General features: G+C 46.4%; 1 protein-coding gene and 1 long non-coding RNA gene across 2 annotated transcripts in view; both read left to right on the forward strand.

The window, feature by feature from the left end:
- The first annotated feature begins 388 nt into the window (after nucleotides 1-388).
- LOC135816765 (tyrosine-protein phosphatase Lar-like) overlaps nucleotides 389-22,762 on the forward strand; it is a 29,899-nt gene continuing 7,525 nt past the window's right edge. The window contains exons 1-7 of the mRNA XM_065329865.1: nucleotides 389-791; nucleotides 1,051-1,180; nucleotides 14,733-15,002; nucleotides 15,457-15,762; nucleotides 18,805-18,869; nucleotides 21,044-21,173; nucleotides 22,319-22,450. Of these exons, the coding sequence (XP_065185937.1) occupies nucleotides 702-791; nucleotides 1,051-1,180; nucleotides 14,733-15,002; nucleotides 15,457-15,762; nucleotides 18,805-18,869; nucleotides 21,044-21,173; nucleotides 22,319-22,450 (1,123 nt within the window). The 5' untranslated portion in view covers nucleotides 389-701. The remainder of the gene's footprint in view (nucleotides 792-1,050; nucleotides 1,181-14,732; nucleotides 15,003-15,456; nucleotides 15,763-18,804; nucleotides 18,870-21,043; nucleotides 21,174-22,318; nucleotides 22,451-22,762) is intronic.
- On the forward strand, nucleotides 2,092-3,628 carry LOC135816598 (uncharacterized). Its single transcript, XR_010553400.1, has 2 exons — nucleotides 2,092-2,324; nucleotides 2,967-3,628. It is a non-coding gene; the product is annotated as an uncharacterized LOC135816598 (long non-coding RNA).

Genomic DNA, 22,762 nt, shown 5'->3' on the forward strand with positions numbered 1-22,762 from the left:
TCCAAAGGGTTCTCCTATCGATCCTGGTCACTACGAGCGTACCTTCTTCGCACATGGACTCTCCGCGATGTCTCGTTCTTGCTCGTAAAAATGTTTTCTAACTTGAAAATAATTGTCACGGACACATTTGGTCGGTCTGGAGAAAAGAGTGCATGGAACCGATACCCGAACCGTGGGAAACTATGCTGGCATTCGGGTACCCGAACATGAAAAACATGGAACCGTTTCACCCCTATAAGTATAAGGAAGCCAGCAGAGTGGAGGTGTCCCTACTGTGCATGCCGCAATGCCTCTCGAAATGCCCATGCACTATGTCACGTATGTGCACACTGTGCGCAGCCTTTGTGTGAACTGCGACTCCATACTAGTGTCGGAGTAGTGGTTCGAGTTGGAGTTGAGAGGTAGCCGACTGTTACTACTGTCTGAGGACTGTGTTGCACAGTGTGCAATGGTGTGCGGGTCCACTTGGTCTCGAATGCAACACCAAGTGCAACGTCAACGTCGAACCCGAACGGACCGAAGTAACAAGTAATAGTTAGTTGTTGGTGAAAGATATTGCTCGTCAACACTGCGATAATCCGCTCGGAGTAACTACGGACTAGTGAAGTCCTCGCCGAGAATGGTGATCTGGTGATAGCGATACTTGGCATACGTTCGTTCGAACTTCCTTCTCAAGTACTACTACTAGTACTAGTACTAGCATGTCCTGTACATGTAGTGTTCAGGTGTTGGTCTTGTCAACCCGGAAAGTTCTTGCAACGATCTGTCGAGGCAAACCGATACCAAGGAAGGTAAACCAGCCGTCGTCTGTTACACACAATGATTGTACATAATTTTGAGTGTCATGTAGTTGGCTTGTGAAGGTTTGCGAGGAGTCCAAAGAATGCCCTGCTGGCTTCTCGTGGCCAGTCCGCACTCTCATGTCGTCTTGCTTGCGAAGCAGTGCAGTACTCAGAGGCAGTAGTGTGTAGCAATGCACTAGTGTGCCGCTTTCGAAAATGCTCGGGCCTGACGCTATTTTTGTTTGGTGTCCTTCTTGCTCGGGTGCAGATGGCGGCGGTGACTCGATGGATCATGGGGGTGGCAGTATGTGCCGTACTGCTTTGCGGAGAAGCGACAGCGCAAACACACATAAGTCGGTGCCCGAGCCTTACACCAATGTCACCAACGACAACGCCCGGTAAGATGACAAAACGTGTAGAGCGTTGAAGCGGTTCTTTGCTCCCAATACTTTCAACACACAGTACTCAGTATCTGTACCGGTATGTCTGTAAGACAGCAGATACTTCGGCGCATATTTATTTTCGGCTATTCTCGGCCGAAAATTTGTTTTGCAAGTACAGTCGTCCCTCTCTAATCCGGCACTTTATAATCCAGCACCCTCGATAAACCAGCACAATTTTCAGTAGCCAAAATGTCCTCTTCATGCACATTGCAGCAGTAAATCAGATTTGTTAATCCAGCACCCTCCCTAATCCAGCAGATTTTCGTGGCACAAATGGTGCCGGATTATAGAGGGACCACTGTAATAGTTTCAGTGGGGCAGTGTATGTAGGACTCAGTATAGAGTCCATGCACTATATGATGTCCAGCACCCTATATAGAGTCCATTGGTCCAAATCCACTATACAGAGTCCAGGAGTCCACTCAGTTTTGATCAGCTTCATCCTGCCGCGCAATCCCCTATAAGGAGTACACATTTTCTACAAGTCCCCTATTCACAGTCCAGGAGTCCAGTTTATCCAGTCACGCCGTCCTGTGTACGTGTGTACGTGTTGTGCCCGAAAGAGAACAAGCACATTTTCAGTTTTGCTTGCCTCGTGGCAGCGCATTCCTTTCTTCACTTCAGCCATGGCTAGCTGCCAGTTCCGCTGTGCAGTTGCTGACAGTAATCTGTCTCGAGATAACCAAGGAGGATAAGGAGACGTTCAAAATCAAATCTGGAAAGCGTCTTGTGGTTCTCTGAAGACGTTTCATCAGTGCGCGGGATGAAAGCAGAAATTGCAGAACGAGAAAAGTTCAGCACAGTTCAAATCTGACGAGTCAGGTACACTGACACTCTCTTTCGTTCGACGCCACAAGGATTCCCTGTTTGGCTGGCCATTGCTGCCAGTAAGACGTTTGAACGGTTTCATCAGAGCGAGGGATGAAAGCAGAAACGGCGAAAGAGAAATGTTCAGCACAGTTCCAATTTGACGAGTCCGAGATACACTGACACTCTCTTTCGTTCGACGCCACAAGGATACCCCTGTTTGTCTGGACAAGAGCTGCCTGTACCACCGTGTCAAAAGGCTGTCCAACTACATGGCAGGACGAAGACTGAGGTAAGGAAGCTTTTACTCGTTTCGATTGGTCTGCTGTTCTGTCGTTATGCTTGAATTTTTTTTCCATTTTCAAGGAGCGTATCGCGTTTGTTTGATGTTGCTTGAATGAATGCCCTAAAAGTAATCAACCACTTCGTAATAGTCCTCAAGGACTGCAAGGACTTTGCATCAATCGTATACGATCGTCTAGCTATCATCAATTATTATAATTATTTCATGAGAAATGTATTTTTATCCCTGTGATAATTATGTGAAACTCCACGACACTCTTCCTCTAGTATGATGTCAAATACAATGGGATCCACAAACGCAGTGCCAGTGTACTAGTAGTAGTAGGAGGATTGCTTGTTTGCCAATGACAAGAAAAAGCTTCTCAAGCTAATACTTGTATTCCCTGAAGTAACCGTTTTGATGTCACGAACATGACATTGTGATGTTGGTGTGTCTGTGCGTCTTGAGTGCGCACAAACGATCTTATTCCTCGTATTACTAATAGATTATTGTCCCCACCGTCACCTGTTCACAGGTCTTTGAGTGGATTGATTTTCATTGAGCATCACATTCGTTGAGAACTTGGTTGTTGTGTGCTCCCATGCATCATTACGGTAATAAGCGTATCCGTGTGCTGTCTATTTGTTGCAGGTGTGCTGATCTTCAGAAGCTTGCGGAACTGAGTGCTGCTGAACATTTGCATGGCCATGAGCAAGGGTGAAGCTTGCTATTGCACTCTCAGCATGTGCTAGTATTATGCTGACCACTGCACTATGTTACTCTCTTACACTACTACGTGTATGTAAACGTGCGTGTACCCGTCCCTGTATGCATTCGTTTCGTATAATTATTTGTTATCCCTCTTGACTTTACGTGTAAATGGGTGGACGTTTGTATGGCTGTTGGAGTTGCGCGTGTATTGTGTCTCTACTCTTTTCTTGGTGTTTTCTTGGCGTTGTGTAAGTTTGTGTGTGTGTGTGTGTGTGTGTGTGTGTGCGCGCGCGCAATAATTTGAAAACAAATAATTAATCCTGGGCTCTCCATTATTCTATTTCGATTCTTGTTTTTTTCTAGGTATTTTCTTGGCGTTGTGTGGGTGTGTGCATGTGTGTGTGCGTGCACAATAATTTGGCAACACTACATGATTGAGATATTTTAATTTGCAGCGTCTGCGAAGAGACCACTTGATTTGAGGATGGTGTTTGTAGGCTTTTTCATGTAATGAAGTGGCTGCAGCGGCGCCTCAATACATATTTTTTTCTTGAGAAGTGAATGATGTAAAGGATTAAAGGGAGAGGCCGTTTTCTGGTTAATATTCACTGCTTACAGCAGATCCTATGTCTAATTTCGAACTCGTTAGGGGATGCTTGCTTAATTGGCTGGACTTTATACAGAGTGTTGTCCACATAAAGAATCTTTAATCTTTATAGTTGATTTCAAAGTTTGGACTCCGTACAGTTGATTTTGGACCAATGGACTCTATATAGGGGTGAAGCCAATTGGCTGGACTCTATACAGGGAGTGATGTCCATCTAAACTTTGAGCTCACAGTTGATTCCAAGTTTGGACTCTGTACAGTGGATTTTGGACCAATGGACTCTATATAGGGGTTGGACATCATATAGGGGCTGGACGCTCTACTGAGTCCAACATGTATACTGGCCGCATGAGTACAGAATGAAGTCGAAGACACCACTGCAGCTGTACTTATGGTTGATAAATATGGTGGTAAAGACACACCTGGCAATATGGCGGTAAACACACGCCTGCCCACACACGCTCTCTAGGCTGCAAAGTTCTGGCACAGAGCTCTCCTTCTCACCACCACCACCATCAGTTCGCGCCTGGCGCCTGGTCGATGCATGGCTGGCGGTATCCGGCATAGCAGGCTGGTACATCAAGTAGCGCATGGCACATAGATGATGACACAGCAACGACATAGCTCGATTGCGACGTACGTTTCGTCCCCGCTGGACTCATCAGGCAATCTTCTTCTTGGATGTCTTCATACGGAGCTTGACTCGGGAGAATGAAGTCGAAGACACCACTGCAGCTGTACTTATGGTTGATAAATATGGTGGTAAAGACACACCTGGCAATATGGCGGTAAACACACGCCTGCCCACACACGCTCTCTAGGCTGCAAAGTTCTGGCACAGAGCTCGCCTTCTCACCACCACCACCATCAGTTCGCGCCTGGCGCCTGGTCGATGCATGCACCAGGCGCGAACTGATGGTGGTGGTGGTGAGAAGGAGAGCTCTGTGCCAGAACTTTGCAGCCTAGAGAGCGTGTGTGGGCAGGCGTGTGTTTACCGCCATATTGCCAGGTGTGTCTTTACCACCATATTTATCAACCATAAGTACAGCTGCAGTGGTGTCTTCGACTTCATTCTCCCGAGTCAAGCTCCGTATGAAGACATCCAAGAAGAAGATTGCCTGATGAGTCCAGCGGGGACGAAACGTACGTCGCAATCGAGCTATGTCGTTGCTGTGTCATCATCTATGTGCCATGCGCTACTTGATGTACCAGCCTGCTATGCCGGATACCGCCAGCCATGCATCGACCAGGCGCCAGGCGCGAACTGATGGTGGTGGTGGTGAGAAGGAGAGCTCTGTGCCAGAACTTTGCAGCCTAGAGAGCGTGTGTGGGCAGGCGTGTGTTTACCGCCATATTGCCAGGTGTGTCTTAACCACCATATTTATCAACCGCAGGAGTACAGGCCGAACATTTGATGCTGCCGAAATGGGTTTTAGCCCTGGAGGCTTCAACTAACTTTCACACCAAGGTTCAACTCCAGTGACAGGAACGCTGTAAAAACTGTAGCCTGCAGGCACGGTGACCAGGTGACTGGTGCACACATGAGCACATGACCACTTACTCACCCCTGTTCGATTGAGAATATTAAAGGGCCGAACGCTGCACCGCAGCCTTTTCGGACCAAAACCCGTCGACTCAGCGTCCAAAAGACTACAACATATGGGCCAATCGCGGTCATCCGTGCTTTTATTAGAACGAAGCGCTAGCGGCGCTTTTAGTGACTTTTGCATACAAATCCCCATCTAGTAGGGCGCAGTCACCCAGTTTCGGTGAAAGTGCGCGAGTTCGATTGGGAATAAAGGAGGAAGGGAGCGTCTCAGCTTCCTGGGACCAAGACCATTCGACTCAGCACTCCGAAGATTACAACTGGTGAAATTATTTTGATTTTAGGCTTAACTTCCCCTTCAATTAAAGGGAAACTGAACGCCAAAAATAAGTATGGCTTATCCGGAAGGGAATTGGGCACTGATTCCGATGAGCTATGTCTCGAGCCGATCAGCGAAGAGGAACCGTGTCAAATTTCATATATAACACCTTCCATATTTGGAAATTGGGCTTGATGACGTGCAAATTGCTTAGCTTTTACCATGCTGTGCATGCTCAGCAGTGTAATTGAATAGAAGAAAACAATTACTTTGGTGTTTTGCAGCTCTATTTCGTTCCCTGACGGTAACCAAATCTAGATGTAGGAATCTGTTGAGCAGGAGAGTGACACATGTCTTCCCGAAGGCTGTCCAGGCTGCAGTGATGATGAAGAAGACACGATCATCACCCCGAGATCGATTGTAGCGAATTGGAAAACTCATGGTGAATTTGCTTCCACTCCAAGGCAATGTCGAGGTATGAAGGGTGCTTGTACTGCCTTCCAAAGTGAAGAGGAGACGAACATGGCTTTGCATAGCTGTTGTTCTATGCCAACTTACCTACTCTTGGTGGTACCGTAGTGCTATATTGCAAATTTCGTGGACGAACAACTCTAGTCACTAGTGGCTAGTGAGCAACACTAACAGGTGAGATTTTTCAATTTGACAAAAAATGTTTTTGTTTGAGAACTGACAGTGGCAGTCATTAGACTCAGTAGGTGTCTTTGCTGCTTCTTTCCCTTCATCGGTAGGGTTGTGCTTGAATAGTACAAGTGCTTGAAGTAAAATAAAATAAATTGAACATGTGGAACATAAAATCTAATCAAGCATCAGTACATGTGTTAGAGAACATGCAAAACTCATGTACCTCTCGTCCACCACACAGTTCCAGGACAGACGTCTTCTTTCTCACAACCAACAACCGTAGCACTGGGTTACTACTGACTGATTTTCTATCATGAAACAGAACATTAGTAGGATAATACAATAAGATGATGGGTGAAAACCATAATGCATAGGGCGAGCAGAGATCGGAGATCGTGCAAAATGGTGCAAACAGAACATGGCAAAGCAGGCAAGTCACTTGTCCGAGGTCATCACACAGATGGCAGACAAGGTGCTTCCACCCAACTACTTTGAAGTAAATCTATTGCAATGTTGACATTGCAATGCAACTTCCTTGTGCACAGGCACACTTGGCAGTTTAGATCACGTTCCAACGCCCTAATAATAGAAATCACTAAGGGGGCACAATGCAATCATCGCACAAGCAGCATGTACCATTGCGGTAGTCTGTAACAAGGCCTGACCTCATGCCTCCACATCAACAAACCACACAAAGCTGTTCCTGCTCTAGCAACTAAGCACACACGAAGCAATGCATATGTCACCAACAGCACGATTATACTTCACATGTATTGCGAATTTCAACTTCAAAGGACATGAAATCACAATGATCACAAAGTTTATGGAATCAGGAGGACCATCTGTGTTCAACGAACACATACACACATGCTGTATTGCACACACACATGTACACATGTGCGTGCACCCCCACCCCATCCTACAGACACGCGCGTGCAGCGCGCACATCCATACACATGTGCATGGACCCCCCCCCCCCCCCCGACACACACACACTCCTACCCATACACATGTGCGTAGGACCCCCCCCCCCCCCCACACACACACGTGTGCACAGACGAATACACAAACACACACGCACGAACACACACAAGATACGTGTAGGTGTACATGGTCTTCCTGGTGCAGATACTGGGCCAGCACAATGGAAAATACCTCCATCAAGATGCTTGATCAAGTGTTGTGATAATGGCACTGTTTGTTTGTTTTTACAAAGAAGTATGGGAAGGATTACAATGCGTTATAATTCATAATTGTTCTTTGCCTTGTACTGTGCAGACCAGAATGCTTCACTATCAACTCCTGGCTTTCCATTGGAATGGTGTTCAGCTGCAGCGGCATCTGGTCCAGGGAGTTGCTGGATGGCTGCACTGGCACAGGATGGGTTTGCATTGGTAATGCGATACGGCAGTCATTCCACATCATGAGCTACATGTTTATGTAATTTATATTGTCGCTCGTCCAGCAACGTCAAGGCTCTGCATGTAAACACAGGAGAACACCATAATAAAAAATACTACTCAGGGGGGATAATATTATAATTTTGGATTAGCAATTTCGTGACATTTATGAGTTCCTGTCTAAACCATGCCGTGATATTGATAGCTATCTGCTCACAAAGTAACTTGTATTGTAACAATACTCTGCCTAATCACTACCCTCCGCCAATTATTAGATTCACACAATATTCACAACGTATGCAACACAATGCTGTCTATTGACACTACTTCGAACTGAAATGCTCACTACTCTTCTCCCGTTTTCAATTCCCTCTACCTTATGAATACTCTACATTACTGGTTTCGTTTCTACCCTTTCCATTGCTGCCAGCTCCCAGTCTTTTTCGATGCACAGCACCACCTTGAAATTTTTGTGATTTGATGTACACATACTTTGAAGTTGAAATTCGAACTACATGATCAGATTTTTGTTCCACATTTTCTATTTATTTTTACTTCAAGCACAACCCTACCAATGAAGGGAAAGAAGCAGCAGAGAGACACCTACTGAGTCTAATGACTGCCACTGTCAGTTCTCAAACAAAAACAATTTTTGTCAAATTGAAAAATCTCACCTGTTAGTGTTGCTCACTAGCCACTAGTGACTAGAGTTGTTCGTCCACGAAATTTGCAATATAGCACTACGGTACCACCAAGAGTAGGTAAGTTGGCGTAGAACAACAGCTATGCAAAGCCATGTTCATCTCCTCTTCACTTTGGAAGGCAGTACAAGCACCCTTCATACCTCGACATTGCCTTGGAGTGGAAGCAAATTCACCATGAGTTTTCCAATTCGCTACAATCGATCTCGGGGTGATGATCGTGTCTTCTTCATCACCACTGCAGCCTGGACAGCCTTCGGGAAGACATGTGTCACTCTCCTGCTCAACAGATTCCTACATCTAGATTTGGTTACCGTCAGGGAACGAAATAGAGCTGCAAAACACCAAAGTAATTGTTTTCTTCTATTCAATTACACTGCTGAGCATGCACAGCATGGTGACAGCCAAGCAATTCGCACGTCATCAAGCCCAATTTCCAAATATGGAAGGTGTTATATATGAAATTTGACACGGTTCCTCTTCTCTGATCGGCTCGAGACATAGCTCATCGGAATCAGTGCCCAATTCCCCTTCGGATAAGCCATACTTATTTTTGGCGTTCAGTTTCCCTTTAACCCTAGAACAGCCAACAGTGTCATTTGATGTACTGCCTCCGGAAACAAAAAACTTCGTGACTTTTTTTCACTAATTTTCGCTGTTGTTCTGTCGCTCTCTGTGTGGCTCTGTCGGCCTGAAGCACCAACAGATGACATTTCCAAACGGTAGGAAGGCATGATCCACATGATGGAAAGGCGCCAGTCATCGCAAGGCAAAGTTGTCGTGCTATAAACCAAGCGAAGCGACGACGTTTTGCATTGCTGTCCACCAGGCGCATTGCGAACAAAAACACTGCGCTCACTGCTCACCGTTGCTAGTTTTTGGTTCAGAATGAGAAAGAGCAGGACAATGGCACTGAGGAGCAAGAAGAGTGTGAACGGGACAGCAGTTAGCGTTTTGAAGTCTGCCTCATCCTCAAAACACCCGCCAAAGTGCAAACAGGTCGGCAAGATGTCAAAACTCCAAACTAGGGCCGAAACGATTAACCAATAACACTAACGATCGATTTATTGGTTTTACCGATTTTCCGAACAAGTTTTATACGTGTCATGTTGGACATCAGTACACAGCAAAATAAATTAAATTTGTTCAACTATGTACAGGTACGTACTGGTGAAAGATCCACACAGGCCAAAAAACGACCAAAATGAAATTTGCAACGTGATATGAGCAGTGTTCCTCTGCCATTAAACATCAATGATCAGTCCTCTGTCTTCTACAATGGAGAAGGGTCGACTAGAATCGACAATCCAGTCGATGGTCGACTCCGTCAACATGCCTGAGCGCCTGCTGTCGCACATTTCCAAGTTACCTGTGCCTAAAAACGACGTGACGTGCTTCGTTCCAGCACTGGTCGTCGCATTGTCACTGCGCTCAACATTGCTGGTAGTCGTTGTTGCTGTCGACTGGGTTGCTGGTCCTTTCCCTACCGCAGCGGCGTACTGGTCTTTATGAGCAGAAATCAGGTGCTGTAACCAGTTGGTTGTGCCGCTTTGACGGACAAACTCGCGGCTGCACAAATTGCATCTCGCTACGCTACCAGCTTCCTCGAAGTATGCCCAAACTGGCGATCTCTTGGTCCGACTAACTTTCGTTTTTACAGGCGGCAGCATTGTCACTGCTCTCCTCGCCAAAAATCAAACTAACTGTAAGTTTTTGACAAGAACTGAACAAATTAGGAGGCCGGCAGCCACACTCACAGTTTCGCTACAACCGAATTAATATGAAGCTTTCCGGTTGTTACACTTTCCGGTTACGCTGACTAGTGCAGTGAATGCGCGGGATGTAGATCTACGACTACGATCGAGTACCAAAAATGATCAAGCGCGCAGTGATTGTACGGACCTACGGCTTCATGCACGTGTACTTCGACGTTCATGTACTTGTGCGCATGACCTGATGACGCGCGTGCATGATGCCATATGCATCGTCTGCATGTACTGACGTCGTGACGCTCTCGCACTGTACAGTCATAATCGTTATCGATCATAACGATTATCGATTTCATCCATAACGAGTGATATACGAGTAATCGGTATAACCGTTTCGGCCCTACTCCAAACGCAAAGATGTGACCACTCGTCACTTTGCACAGCGCAGCAAAGATGAAAAGTTCAAAATCGAAGTCGTCGATCAATGGAAGATCTTGCCTTTTTCAGCTGCCTCCACTCCGATGTCTCCTTGGTAGCATAGGAGAATAGGCGAGATCTCGTCGCGGCAGTCGTGACGTTATGGGACGACTACAACGCGGAGAAAAATTCAAAATGTTCATGCTTTGCCTGTACGCGTCATTCCGGGGCATTCTCGAGAGCCAAGGTGATAACAAAGTACCAACGCCACCGCGGTCTCCACCTAGATTCTAGGGAAGGCACCAGTGTAAATCTCGTACTAGTAACAGCAAAGACGATCAGGGACCCGGAGAAGCTGCTCCGTGACATGGGAGAATGCGTCGATCGACCTGCCACTTTGGTTGGTTCCAGCCGTGATGAATCGAGCGATGGCGACTCGGACTGAGACACTATTCCCATCAAATCGATCTTGTAGATATTGTACACATGTCCATTGAGCGTGGTGAAGTGTTTCTCTTCCAATAGAACACCTTTGTTGAGCACAGTAACTCCTTGAAAAGTCATGTGAAAAAGTCACGAAGTTTTTGTTTCCGGAGTAAGTATATGGATTCCCCCATGCCATAATTATGTGATCTGTAGTTCTTGTACTGCCGTACTAGATTTGTACCGCAGTTGTATGACCTAACGGCATGCTTGCTTGGCTTGGGAGAGTTTTCCGTGCTTCATGTGCTTTGCCTCTTCAGTTGTGTTTTCAGTTGTGTTTTCCTTCTCTTCAGATTTGCAAGTAGTACTATCTTTAGTTGTCTTGTAGACATTATCAGCTGTCTCCATCTTTGTGAAATGAATTCCTTTTCACTCTTGGCGCAGAACCATCTAGGTAGACTGCGTGTCATTGACTAGCACAGTCCAGTGAAACCTGTCTAAGACGACCGCTCAAGGGACCTTCGAACCGTGGTCTTTGTTACCAGGCGGTCTCCTTACCCAGGGTCGTTTGGCTGGAAAGAGCATTCCTTGATTCTGGTTCTAGTGGTCTTGTAGGACAGGTGGTCGCCTTATCCGAGTGGTCGCCTTATCCGAGTGGTCGCCTTATACGAGTGGTCGCCTTGACAACGTGGTCGCCTTGACAACGTGGTCGCCTTATCCGAGTGGTCGCCTTGACAGGTTTTACTGTATCTTGTTTGCACTGCGCAGATTCACACTGTCTTGGGAATGGATGTGTTCGCCCAAGTATAGACTACTATCAAGAGTAGATAAACAAGAGTGTGCAACTCCGGATCTCTTCTGCACAATCTGCAGATACCCCCGCCCGCGGCGGAATTTTTTGTTGACGTCACCTTTTTTTCAGAAGAACGCGCATTTTGGACCAGAGCAGTGTGAGAGCACGTGCTGGGCACCGACTTTGTAATGTAAAGCCCGGCCAAGTGCACGAGGCAAAACTTTCCAAAAGACTCGCAGCGCGTGCATCGTCGAAAAGATTACGTCAACAAAAAATTCCGCCGCGGGCCGACCCATCTGCGAGTTGCACACTCTTGTTTATCTACTCTTGCTTCTATGCATTGGTTACTTACCTGCTTTGGATGGATAACCTCGCAACTACACAGTTCCCGTGAATGGATAACTGCTTCCGTATTTTACCAATAATTATAAGTCGATCCGGTTACAAGCCGATTCCTGTGCTTAGGGCCTTGATTTCCCTGTTCAATGGCATTCAAACCCTGATTGCAAGTCGACGACTCCCCTTTTTTTAGCTTATGTTATACCATATGTCTGCACCTTTAAAGCCACGGAGGTATATTCGATTATAAAGCCAGTCTCAGTTATCAGGCCATGGGCGTCATAAATGAAATGGCATATGAAGTATGTTTTGTAAAAATGAAGGAATAAGCACTACACTACCACACTTACCGCCCAGCAGGAAGGGTGAACAAGTGGATTTAGATTGAAATTTCTGTGAACTTTGATTTTTATGGCATGGCGCAGTGGGTGAGTCATTTTGCATCTAAAATAACTAGGAAAGCAGGCGTGTTTCGAATATAAGGCCATGGCTTTAAAGGCGCTGACATACGGTAAAAGGCCGGATAATATATGGCAACTTCATACATTGCATGCATCGCTACCCAGTTCTGGAATTATCAATACACTTTGTCAGCGGAGGACAATGCCCAGGAAGCAAATTGCTACCAGTAAAACAGTGCGAGGTGATCTAGATTTCAAACTGATTATGGTTTATATTAAAGGCAGGCAGGCATAGTGGGATGGTCTAAGACTAAGACCATGATTGAGAAACAGAGGGTACCAGGTTCAATTCCTGCTTGAAAGCGGACGGATTTTTCCAGCCGTGCTGCAACCCGCAAATAAGAAACATGGGTGCAGTGAATGGGACTTTCGGTCTTTGACCACTTTACTGGTGGGCTGATCTACTCACCTCGCACCGCTTTAGGAGATGTATCTGCGCCTTAGATCTTGGCAGGGTGGTGGCGTTCCTATGGATACTGCAAACTCAGTCTAACTCAGTCTCAGGGGATCTGTGACATTTTTTCAATGGTTTAGTGTAGAAGCCGCCAGCTGAAGAGCCAGGTCCGGCTATATCCAGCAGGGCTCTGGAATCAGAGCCTGCTCCAGAGCCAAGTCAACATGGGGAGTAGCGATCTGGTGGAGAGGGTGTGTGGACCTGATTGAAAGAAATCATTGCGGCCTGGTACGCATTTGCCTGACAGTGATTAGGTTCCTTTGGTCAGCATGTACGTATATTTTAACTACAGTAAAACCTGTAACTAACGACCACCCTTTGGGGCCAGAAAAAAACAGTCTTTAGTTAGAGGTTTGTACCACGTGACCATATACTTGTAAGGATCCCATCTCCGATAGGTACATGTATGTCGAAATGCAGCTAACACAATTCCCCACCACCTGCGCACTGTCATTTCTCCTTTGAGAAGTAACATCGATCATAGAGCGGTTTCGATGCGCTCTCCAAGACGTTTCCTATCATGTTTGCTCATGACAACACTTGAAACTATGACAGGTGCAGTGCAGCTCACAGTCAAAATGAGCCTGCGTTCATTTGTTCACCTATAGTATCGAAAGAGTCCATTCAGGACTATAGAAATTCATCAAAATTTCGAAGAAGCTTAGAACAACCTTTGATTTCTTGCATCGCGATCGTCAGTTATGGGTCAAAAATTGACAATGGGACAAGACAAGGCGGCCGCTGGTCGCGCTCAGCAGGTAGTTGCTAGTCACAGTGCGTTTTGAATGTGAGACCGTCCGTGCCTAGCGAAGTAGTCTGCAGTACCAGGCTGGTCGCTAGTCACGTTGGTCTTTAGTTACAGGTTTTACCAAGAGTACATAAACCAGAGTGTGCAACTTGGGATGGTTCCTGTGGGAGCTTAATTCGTGCACTACGTCATTTCTGACGGCATGGTAAGCCACAGGTACGGTGAAAAGTTGCGTCACCAGTCGCGGTGGCGCAGTTCACTGAGTTTGTCCTGATTTCGGTTTTTTGAGACGGATAGCCTGGTGACTTTACTTGTCGGTGGATGTACAGCGTACACAGTCACACAAAACACCGAAATCCTGAAACAGGACGTCTAAAATCAAGCAAACTTGGCTGATTTCCGGGCTATGAAACATGAAAATTTGAGCTGTACGCAAGTCGCGGCTTGGCTGACCTCATCAGGGTGACGCAGTGCACGAACTGCGCTGTTTCAGATCAGATATGCACAGTTGCACACTCTGGTTTATGTACTCTTGTTACTACTGTACTAGTAAGCTAATTTAAGTCAGTGTGTCCCTGCCTCTAAATGTGGTGCGAGGCTAAGCAGTGACCAACTGACCTCCAATCATAGAACAGACAGTCCCTGACGGTTCCTATCCTAGAACAGACAGTCCCTGACGGTTCCTATCCTAGAACAGACAGTCCCTGACGGTTCCTATCCTAGAACAGACAATTCCTATCCTAGAACAGACAATTCCTATCCTAGAACAGACAATTCCTATCCTAGAACAGGCAATTCCTATCCTAGAACAGACAATTCCTATCCTAGAACAGACAATTCCTATCCTAGAACAGACAATTCCTATCCTAGAACAGGCAATTCCTATCCTAGAACAGGCAATTCCTGACGATGGACCAGGCCCGAAAAATCAGTGCAATAATATAAATTCGTTGAATCACATTGAAGAGACCGTTTTGGAGTGGAGGGGTGAGGTTTCATACATGTCGAACAGACAGTGTCAGGGACTGACATTCTAGAGTCCTCTCAGCTAATCGTTTTTATCCACTGAGGAAAGCAAGTTCATGTATATCATACCCACAAGTAATGTTATCCTTTGGTTGATTTTCTCTGTGTTGATTATCTGCAGTCACCGGTCCACCCAAGATTTCATATGTGCGCCCGGTGCCCCTGTTGCTAAGTGATACTTATTTTAGCGCGCGGTCCTGCTATGGGACCGGGTCATTGCCAATGAATGTGACCTGGTACAAGGACGGCAAACTTGTCTGGTCGTGCAAAGGGCTTGGAGCGTTGCTCTATTTCGGGCGGAAGTTTGATTTCGAGGACGCGGGCACATACACTTGCACCATGACCAACGCCCTGGGCACAGACTCTCGCACGGTTAACGTCAGCTTTGTTGGTGAGCACTGCTTCATTGTACAAGCCCGCCTTGGTACTGGCTAGCTAGACCATGCATGCCATGTATAACTTCACACCATGCGAGATCGAGTATGTGGAGAGAGAGAGAGAGAGAGAGAGAGAGAGAGAGAGAGAGAGAGAGAGAGAGAGAGAGAGAGAGAGAGAGAGAGAGAGAGAGAGAGAGAGAGAGAGAGAGAGAGAGAGAGAGAGGGAGAGAGGGAGAGAGGGAGAGAGGGAGAGAGGGAGAGAGGGAGAGAGGGAGAGATAGAGAGAGGGAGAGGGAGAGAGAGAGAGATAGAGATAGAGATAGAGAGGGAGAGGGAGAGAGAATCACCGGCTGCAACGTTGGTAGCAGTCAAATTATTGTAAAGTGATTATCCATGGTATCCATGGTGATGCTTTCCCTGCTTATATCTGTGCCGTGCAACTACTGTTACTGACGTGCTTGCGAATAGGTCCGCCAACTCTCAGCACCACTCCAGGAAGGCTAGTTGAAAACTCCGTGACCTCGAGATCAGCCCGGCTTCAACTGCAGGTGCCGTCATTCGACGGTGACCTTGCTATTGACGAGTACATTGTGACATGTGTACCCAATGTCACCAGCCACGGACTTCCCAGTGTGCTCTCTGTCTTCTCTCAACCGTTTGGCCAAGTGACAGGCCTTCATCCAGCAACTGCATATTCATGTTTCTATCGAGTCGGCAACGCTATGAAATTGAGCGAGGATAAACTTGCCGTCACACTTGTGACCAAGAGCGAAGGTGAGTCCCTTATTCCCCTGCGTGCACACACCTGTACACACGTGTGCATGCATGCACCTATGTAGGTACACACCATATTGTACCATGTATACGCCCGTCGCAAGAGTAACACGCAAACCTGCAAATGCACTGGATGTGCACCCACAGATTTACTCACACACACACACACACACACACACACACACACACACACACACACACACACACACACACACACACACACACACACACACACACACACACACACACACACACACACACACACACACACACACACACACACACACACACACACACACACACACACACACACACACACACACACACACACACACACACACACACACACACACACACACACACACACACACACACACACACACACACACACACACACACACACACACACACACACACACACACACACACACACACACACACACACACACACACACACACATGCACACACGCATACATACACACACGCATACATACACACACATACACACACACACACACACACACACACACACACACACACACACACACACACATACACACACATACACACAATACAATACAATTTGCCCATCCGGAGATGATAGCAGGTCCCAAAGGGACCAACAGTGTTCAAGTCACGAGCAGAATCGGGCGTGGCGAGTCAAGTCCTGGCGACGGCGATAGCGCTTTCCACAAGTGCAAACGAAGTCTAAGTTGACGGGCTCGGTCGGAGGAATGATGCTACATGCTGATTTCCACTCTCTGCGACCCTGGGCAAGGTGGTACCAGTCCACTATCTGGTGGTCCTTCATGTCGGACACAACATTGTCCCGCCACCGCTTCCGGGGCCCATGACGTGGCCGGGTCTTGTTCAGTTCGCCGAAGAGGAGATACACTTTGGCATACGGGAGTCATCCATTCGAGCAACATGGCCTAACCAGCGGAGTGGACACGTTTTAAGTGTCTCCTCGATTGGCTGTACCTTGGCTCCTTCGAGGAGAGTGGTGTTGGAGATGTGCTCCTGCCATTGTGTTGCTCTGTTTACTCTGTTTGCTCTGTTTACTGTGTACCATTACTGTACCATTGTTGTACCATTGTTGTACCATTGTTGTACCATTGTTGTACCATTGTTGTACCATTGTTGTACCATTGTTGTACCATTGTTGTACCATTGTTGTACCATTGTGCACCATTGTTGTACCATTGTTGTACCATTGTGTACCATTGTTGTACCATTGTTGTACCATTGTTGTACCATTGTTGTACCATTGTTGTACCATTGTGTACCATTGTTGTACCATTGTTGTACCATTGTTGTACCATTGTTGTACCATTGTGTACCATTGTTGTACCATTGTTGTACCATTGTTGTACCATTGTTGTACCATTGTTGTACCATTGTGTACCATTGTTGTACCATTGTTGTACCATTGTTGTACCATTGTTGTACCATTACTGTACCATTGTTGTACCATTGTTGTACCATTGTGTACCATTGTGTACCATTGTTGTACCATTGTTGTACCATTGTTGTACCATTGTTGTACCATTGTGTACCATTGTTGTACCATTGTTGTACCATTGTGTACCATTGTTGTACCATTGTGTACCATTGTTGTACCATTGTGTACCATTGTGTACCATTGCTGTACCATTGTTGTACCATTGTAGTACCATTGTGTACCATTGTGTACCATTGTGTACCATTGTTGTACCATTGTTGTACCATTGTTGTACCATTGTTGTACCATTGTGTACCATTGTTGTACCATTGTTGTACCATTGTTGTACCATTGTTGTACCATTACTGTACCATTGTTGTACCATTGTTGTACCATTGTGTACCATTGTGTACCATTGCTGTACCATTGTTGTACCATTGTTGTACCATTGTGTACCATTGTTGTACCATTGTGTACCATTGTTGTACCATTGTGTACCATTGTGTACCATTGCTGTACCATTGTTGTACCATTGTTGTACCATTGTGTACCATTGTGTACCATTGTGTACCATTGTTGTACCATTGTTGTACCATTGTTGTACCATTGTTGTACCATTGCTGTACCATTGTGTACCACTGTGTACCATTACTGAAGAGTATAACAACTTAGTGTTCGTTTGGTACAATTTGCACTGATCTGAGAGCAGAGCAAGCACATGGAGCAGCGTGAGCAGTTTGTTCCCTGCCGAACGCGATGGAGCGCGCATAGCAGTTTTGTGACGTTGACATGGAAATCATGGCGCCCGAGTTCATCGGGGTGTTTTTTCGATTTTGCGGGGAATTTGGAAAAAATGACGTCAGAATCTGGAAACGAAAAGGTAAGCAGCAGCAAAAACGAATCTGCTCTGCCTGCTCCAACTAAACTAAGCCTGGAGCAGCCAGAACATGCTCCGTTCACTCGAGATCTGGTGCAGACCAGCCGAACGGGCGTGTTCCAAGTAATCCTGTTCTAGTTCAGGTGCAATTTGTACCCGAGACGAACGTGCCCTAAGTCAGTTTATCTTCACAACTAGAAGGTTAGGGGAGAAGCAGATTCTGCTACTCCTTTGTTGAACGCCCCATCCCGTATTCAACATGTCAAGAGTACTCATTTTCTTCTCAGTACTTCTGAACTAGACTTATCACTGCAGCACACAACCTTTGTCTGAACTGGTTAGCAGTGAGAAGGGGAACTCCCCAACAGCGGACTACCGGTATTATCCCAACCCAGCATGCATTGCCCAAGTGCTCTAACGAACAATTCAGTGGGGGCTGCATAGCGGTGACAATATACCGTAAAGTCTTGTATAAAAGCCGCGGCTTCTATGACTTTCTTGGTGAAATTTTGCAGGCTTCTATATGAGACAGGCTTCTATACAAGACAGGTATTTCTATGTATGTCAACACTAAAACCAGGCTTATGTGTGATTTGATGGGCCCAAAATTGCGGCTTCTTTTCGAGGGCGGCTTCTATTCAAGTGCGGCTTTTACACAAGACTTTACGGTAGGTGCATACTTGACGTTGTATGGTCGTACATGTGTATGTGCACCGTGTGCAGTTCCAGAGCCGGTGGACTTCGGCATCATCAGCGTGGCTGCACGCACAGTCAACGTGTCTTTTCGAGTAAGTGCACCTTTCACACTTTTTTTCACATTTGGGTGCTCCCTGTAGCTCCATCTCAGAACCAAAATGGTCTTTGCGTAAACCGCCACAACTCAAATTAGCCCACCATTAGTCGCTGCATGTGCCGCTAGGGTTTACCGGGTGTTAGCGGCCGTCGTGAGTGCCGTTCGGGAACGGACACGATAATTTACTTACTTACTCTACTCAAATTTGCACTACTATTCACTATACTGTGAAACGGGTAAAGTTTGCGACGATAAATGTTTGCGTTTTACAAATTGAGACTGGTTTGCGCTGGTTAATGTTTGCGAGTCGTTCTACAGTCGTTCTACACAGTCGAGGCAGTCCTTGCACTGAACTTTACATGGCGCGAGTTTGCGTTGTCAAAGTTTGCGATTTGGGGCCTCTCGCAAAATTCGCAAACATTTCTACGTCGCAATAGTTACCCGTTTTACAGTAAACTATTTTTTTAATCCCTCGACGTTTTGATCTTACATCATGATCAGTAACAATGAAATGGTAAGTAAGGAAGGTATTTGTATCACTGTCAGAAATAGCCATGCAGGCACGCAGGTGACTAGCATATGCCATTCGAGCACGTTGATGATAGGAGAAAGATGGACATTGAAAACAATAGTACGTAATGAAATGTGCTCCCCACACCGGAGCTCGTGCTTTTCCGCTGACTGGCTTGACACTTGACTGACTCACAACTGCCATGAAATCATTACCGAAGTTGCTACCACTCTCTCAATAGTACTGTTAGGTACCTCCTCCCGTAAAATCTATCTTTCCCAAGCTGGCCTGCATGCACCCCGTATAAACTCGTACTCACCTTTTGTTCCATTGGCATGGGTAGCTACTTGCGCGCCCATATTTGCCATAGCTACCCAGGCCCGTTATCTTGCATTCTCCCTCAATCGATCTCGCTCTCGCTCTTCCATAATGTAGTCGTTTCCGGTTCATCTTTGTCTCCGTCTCTTTGTATCTCTCTAATAAATGTCTTCCCACCTACCCGTGCTCGTTGTCCGTTGTCTTGGGAGTATCAACCTTTCCGTACTCAACAGTACATACGACCAAAATATACAACTCGTACGAGTAAGCTAAGCTTCACGAGGGTGTTGTAAAGAGTACGGTATGTTGCACTCCAGTCAAATTGTGGCCACCTTAGCAGAATGCTAACCCGAGTAGCAGCTGGAATACCACATCAACTTGACAGTACCGGTTACACATACCTCTTTACTGCTTATACCCCTGCACGCATGTGTCGAGTCTAGTCTGCGTTTGCCAACGGACAAAGGGAGATACGAAACATTGCAATGATTGTATAAATATGCTGAGTTCACATGGCGCAAATTGTTGTTTGTTACCAAACAGAGGTGGAATGAACTAGTCACTTGCGTGGTGCAATTTTATCTTACCAGTGCTTGTGGCCAGTCTGTTGTCTTGTCATTCATGGCTGGATGCGATTTATTTTAGTCCTTCAGAGGAAGTCTCATGAACAGAGCGGTCTCATAACGGCAGGAATGTGTTTTGTGTTGCCATTGTGTTGCCATATGGTGCGGTGGTATGTGCAGTCGATTTTCAACCGGGAGGTTGCGGGTTCGATTCCCGACGATTATGGCCATACATGCCTTTCTTCTCTTCCTTTGACTCCTCACTTTTCTTCCATTCTCCTGGGTGGCTACCAACAGCCAGTGCATGCCAGAGTATGTGGTGTGAGGTGTGTGCGGGGAAAAAATGAAAAAGGACAAAATAGGGATTCACTGGCCAGAAAAAGTCACCGTGAAGTTCAAATAGCTGTAGGGTGTAGACCAGGCTGTATAGTGGTGGTCAATTCTTCAGCCTTGGAAGCTGTTGAATGGTGCAATCCCAGCACAAGTTGCTATGGCTTCTGCTGTGGCATTGCTATCATCGCCTCTGGCGATGGATGTCAAAAGGTCAAAGTTGTGTATATGCGTATGTGAGAGTGTGTGTGTGTGTGTGTGTGTGTGTGTGTGTGTGTGTGTGTGTGTGTGTGTGTGTGTGTGTGTGTATGTGTATGTGTGTGTGGTATATGTGTGTGTGTGTATGTGTGTGTGTCTTACAATAGCATTTTTGACAAGACACACACAGTAGACGGTGTGTGCACTCTGATCGCCGTAGTCGTGTGTTCTTGCTGGATTCTGTTGCAGCACCTGCAGTTCAATTCTGACCAACTCAGCGCCTATGTCATCAGGGTCTCTGCACCTGCTTGCACCAGATGCCAGTGCTTTGTGCAGAATTGCACGTTGAATGGATTAGTTAGGTTACCTGTAGGCAACGGTAAGTATTGATAATTACACCGTTGGGAAAGAGGGGGAGAAATTTATCTATTATTTATTCGACATCTCCTGGCTCGTCATAAGACTGCCAATATTAAATTTTTATGAGAAGCCGGGTGGTAGCCAATCACGGAAAACTAAAATATAGAGATAGAGGGGGGGGGGGGGGGAGGAGAGATGATAACCTCACTATTATTTCTGGAGCAGGAGTACCCGCATCCCTGCTGTCCTGGTGCATGTGGATGTCGATTGTAGGGGCGTGGCGCACACATCTCTGGTGTGGTCACGTCAATTGTACCAGCAGGGCACACCTCATGACCTGTGATGTGGTGACCATGCACCACCAGCAGCCTTACAGCCGCCATTTTGCCTATGTTGCCTATGTAGTACATAACGGCCATTTGTTGGTGTGGTGACCCGACTATGCTGACAATAGTAATAGGTTTTTCATTTTGACCCGACGAGACCATACGACGCTCGCAGATCACAGCACGAACAGTTCACCAGCCACACTCCACGAAAGCAAGTAGTAGTACTACTCCCTCCATTCTGCACTATTCCTTTTGTGTTGATATGTCACATGTGTGAGTTAGTTGAGTGTTTACACCTCAGTGCGCCAATATCTTTTCTATAAAATAGCATTATTCAGCTAAACCCCTTCATTCAGCATCTGCTTCTCCTCTGATGAGTTCCCCGTTATTATCTCTATGGAACGAAACAAGACTTGTCAGGAGTACTACTACTTGCTTTCGTGGAGTGTGGCTGGTGAACTGTTCGTGCTGTGATCTGCAAGCGTCGTATGGTCTCGTCGGGTCAAAATGAAAAACCTATTACTACTGTATTTGACGGACCTATTGAAGATGGCACAAAGAATTATGCTGACAATACATGAGCTACACGCCCGAGATTGTGGACGAGAAAGCAGTAAAGGATGTGTTTTCTTGTCAATATTTCCATCCAATCATGATGCGATGGCATGGAAGAATGTAAACATGTCCTAACATTTGTAGAGTGTAGCGCTCGAAACCTTTCATATACAGAGCTCGCATTGTGCTTGCTTAGCACTGCATGTCTGCTTCACCTGGCTGGGTATGAGGTTTCTACAACCATGCTACATTGCCTATGTTTGCACTTCCACTGCTCTAGACTCTGCTTTAGTAGAGGTAGCCTTTGACAATCTTCGGCCAGCCACCTACTACGAGTTCACAGCGGTGGCCGAGAATGTCGTCGGTTTCAGCGAGGTTGAGGTCGTGCGCTTTGTTACTACGGCTGAAGACCGTAAGTCTATGGTGCTTGTGCGCGCGCGCGCGTGTGTGTGTGTGTGTGTGTGTTAGTTCGGTTGGTGGGTACACTTATGGCTCGGCTGCTTGAAGGTGTAATGTTGTACATGCCCCCTTTGTTGGTTTCAGGGTTCATATACTTTCTATTTGAAGTATACATACCTGCTAACCATGGACTGCTTCTGGCTAGATTAACTCTTGTGTAATCAATGGTGCTAGTGAAGCTTATATCAGATCTACTCTGATGTAGCCACACTAGTAGAAAGCATTGCATTCGCCGGGGACAGGGGTAACTGCAGTCGAATCCCGG

This window comes from Sycon ciliatum, chromosome 5, assembly GCF_964019385.1.
Source record: "Sycon ciliatum chromosome 5, ocSycCili1.1, whole genome shotgun sequence".
Classification (NCBI taxonomy): domain Eukaryota; kingdom Metazoa; phylum Porifera; class Calcarea; order Leucosolenida; family Sycettidae; genus Sycon; species Sycon ciliatum.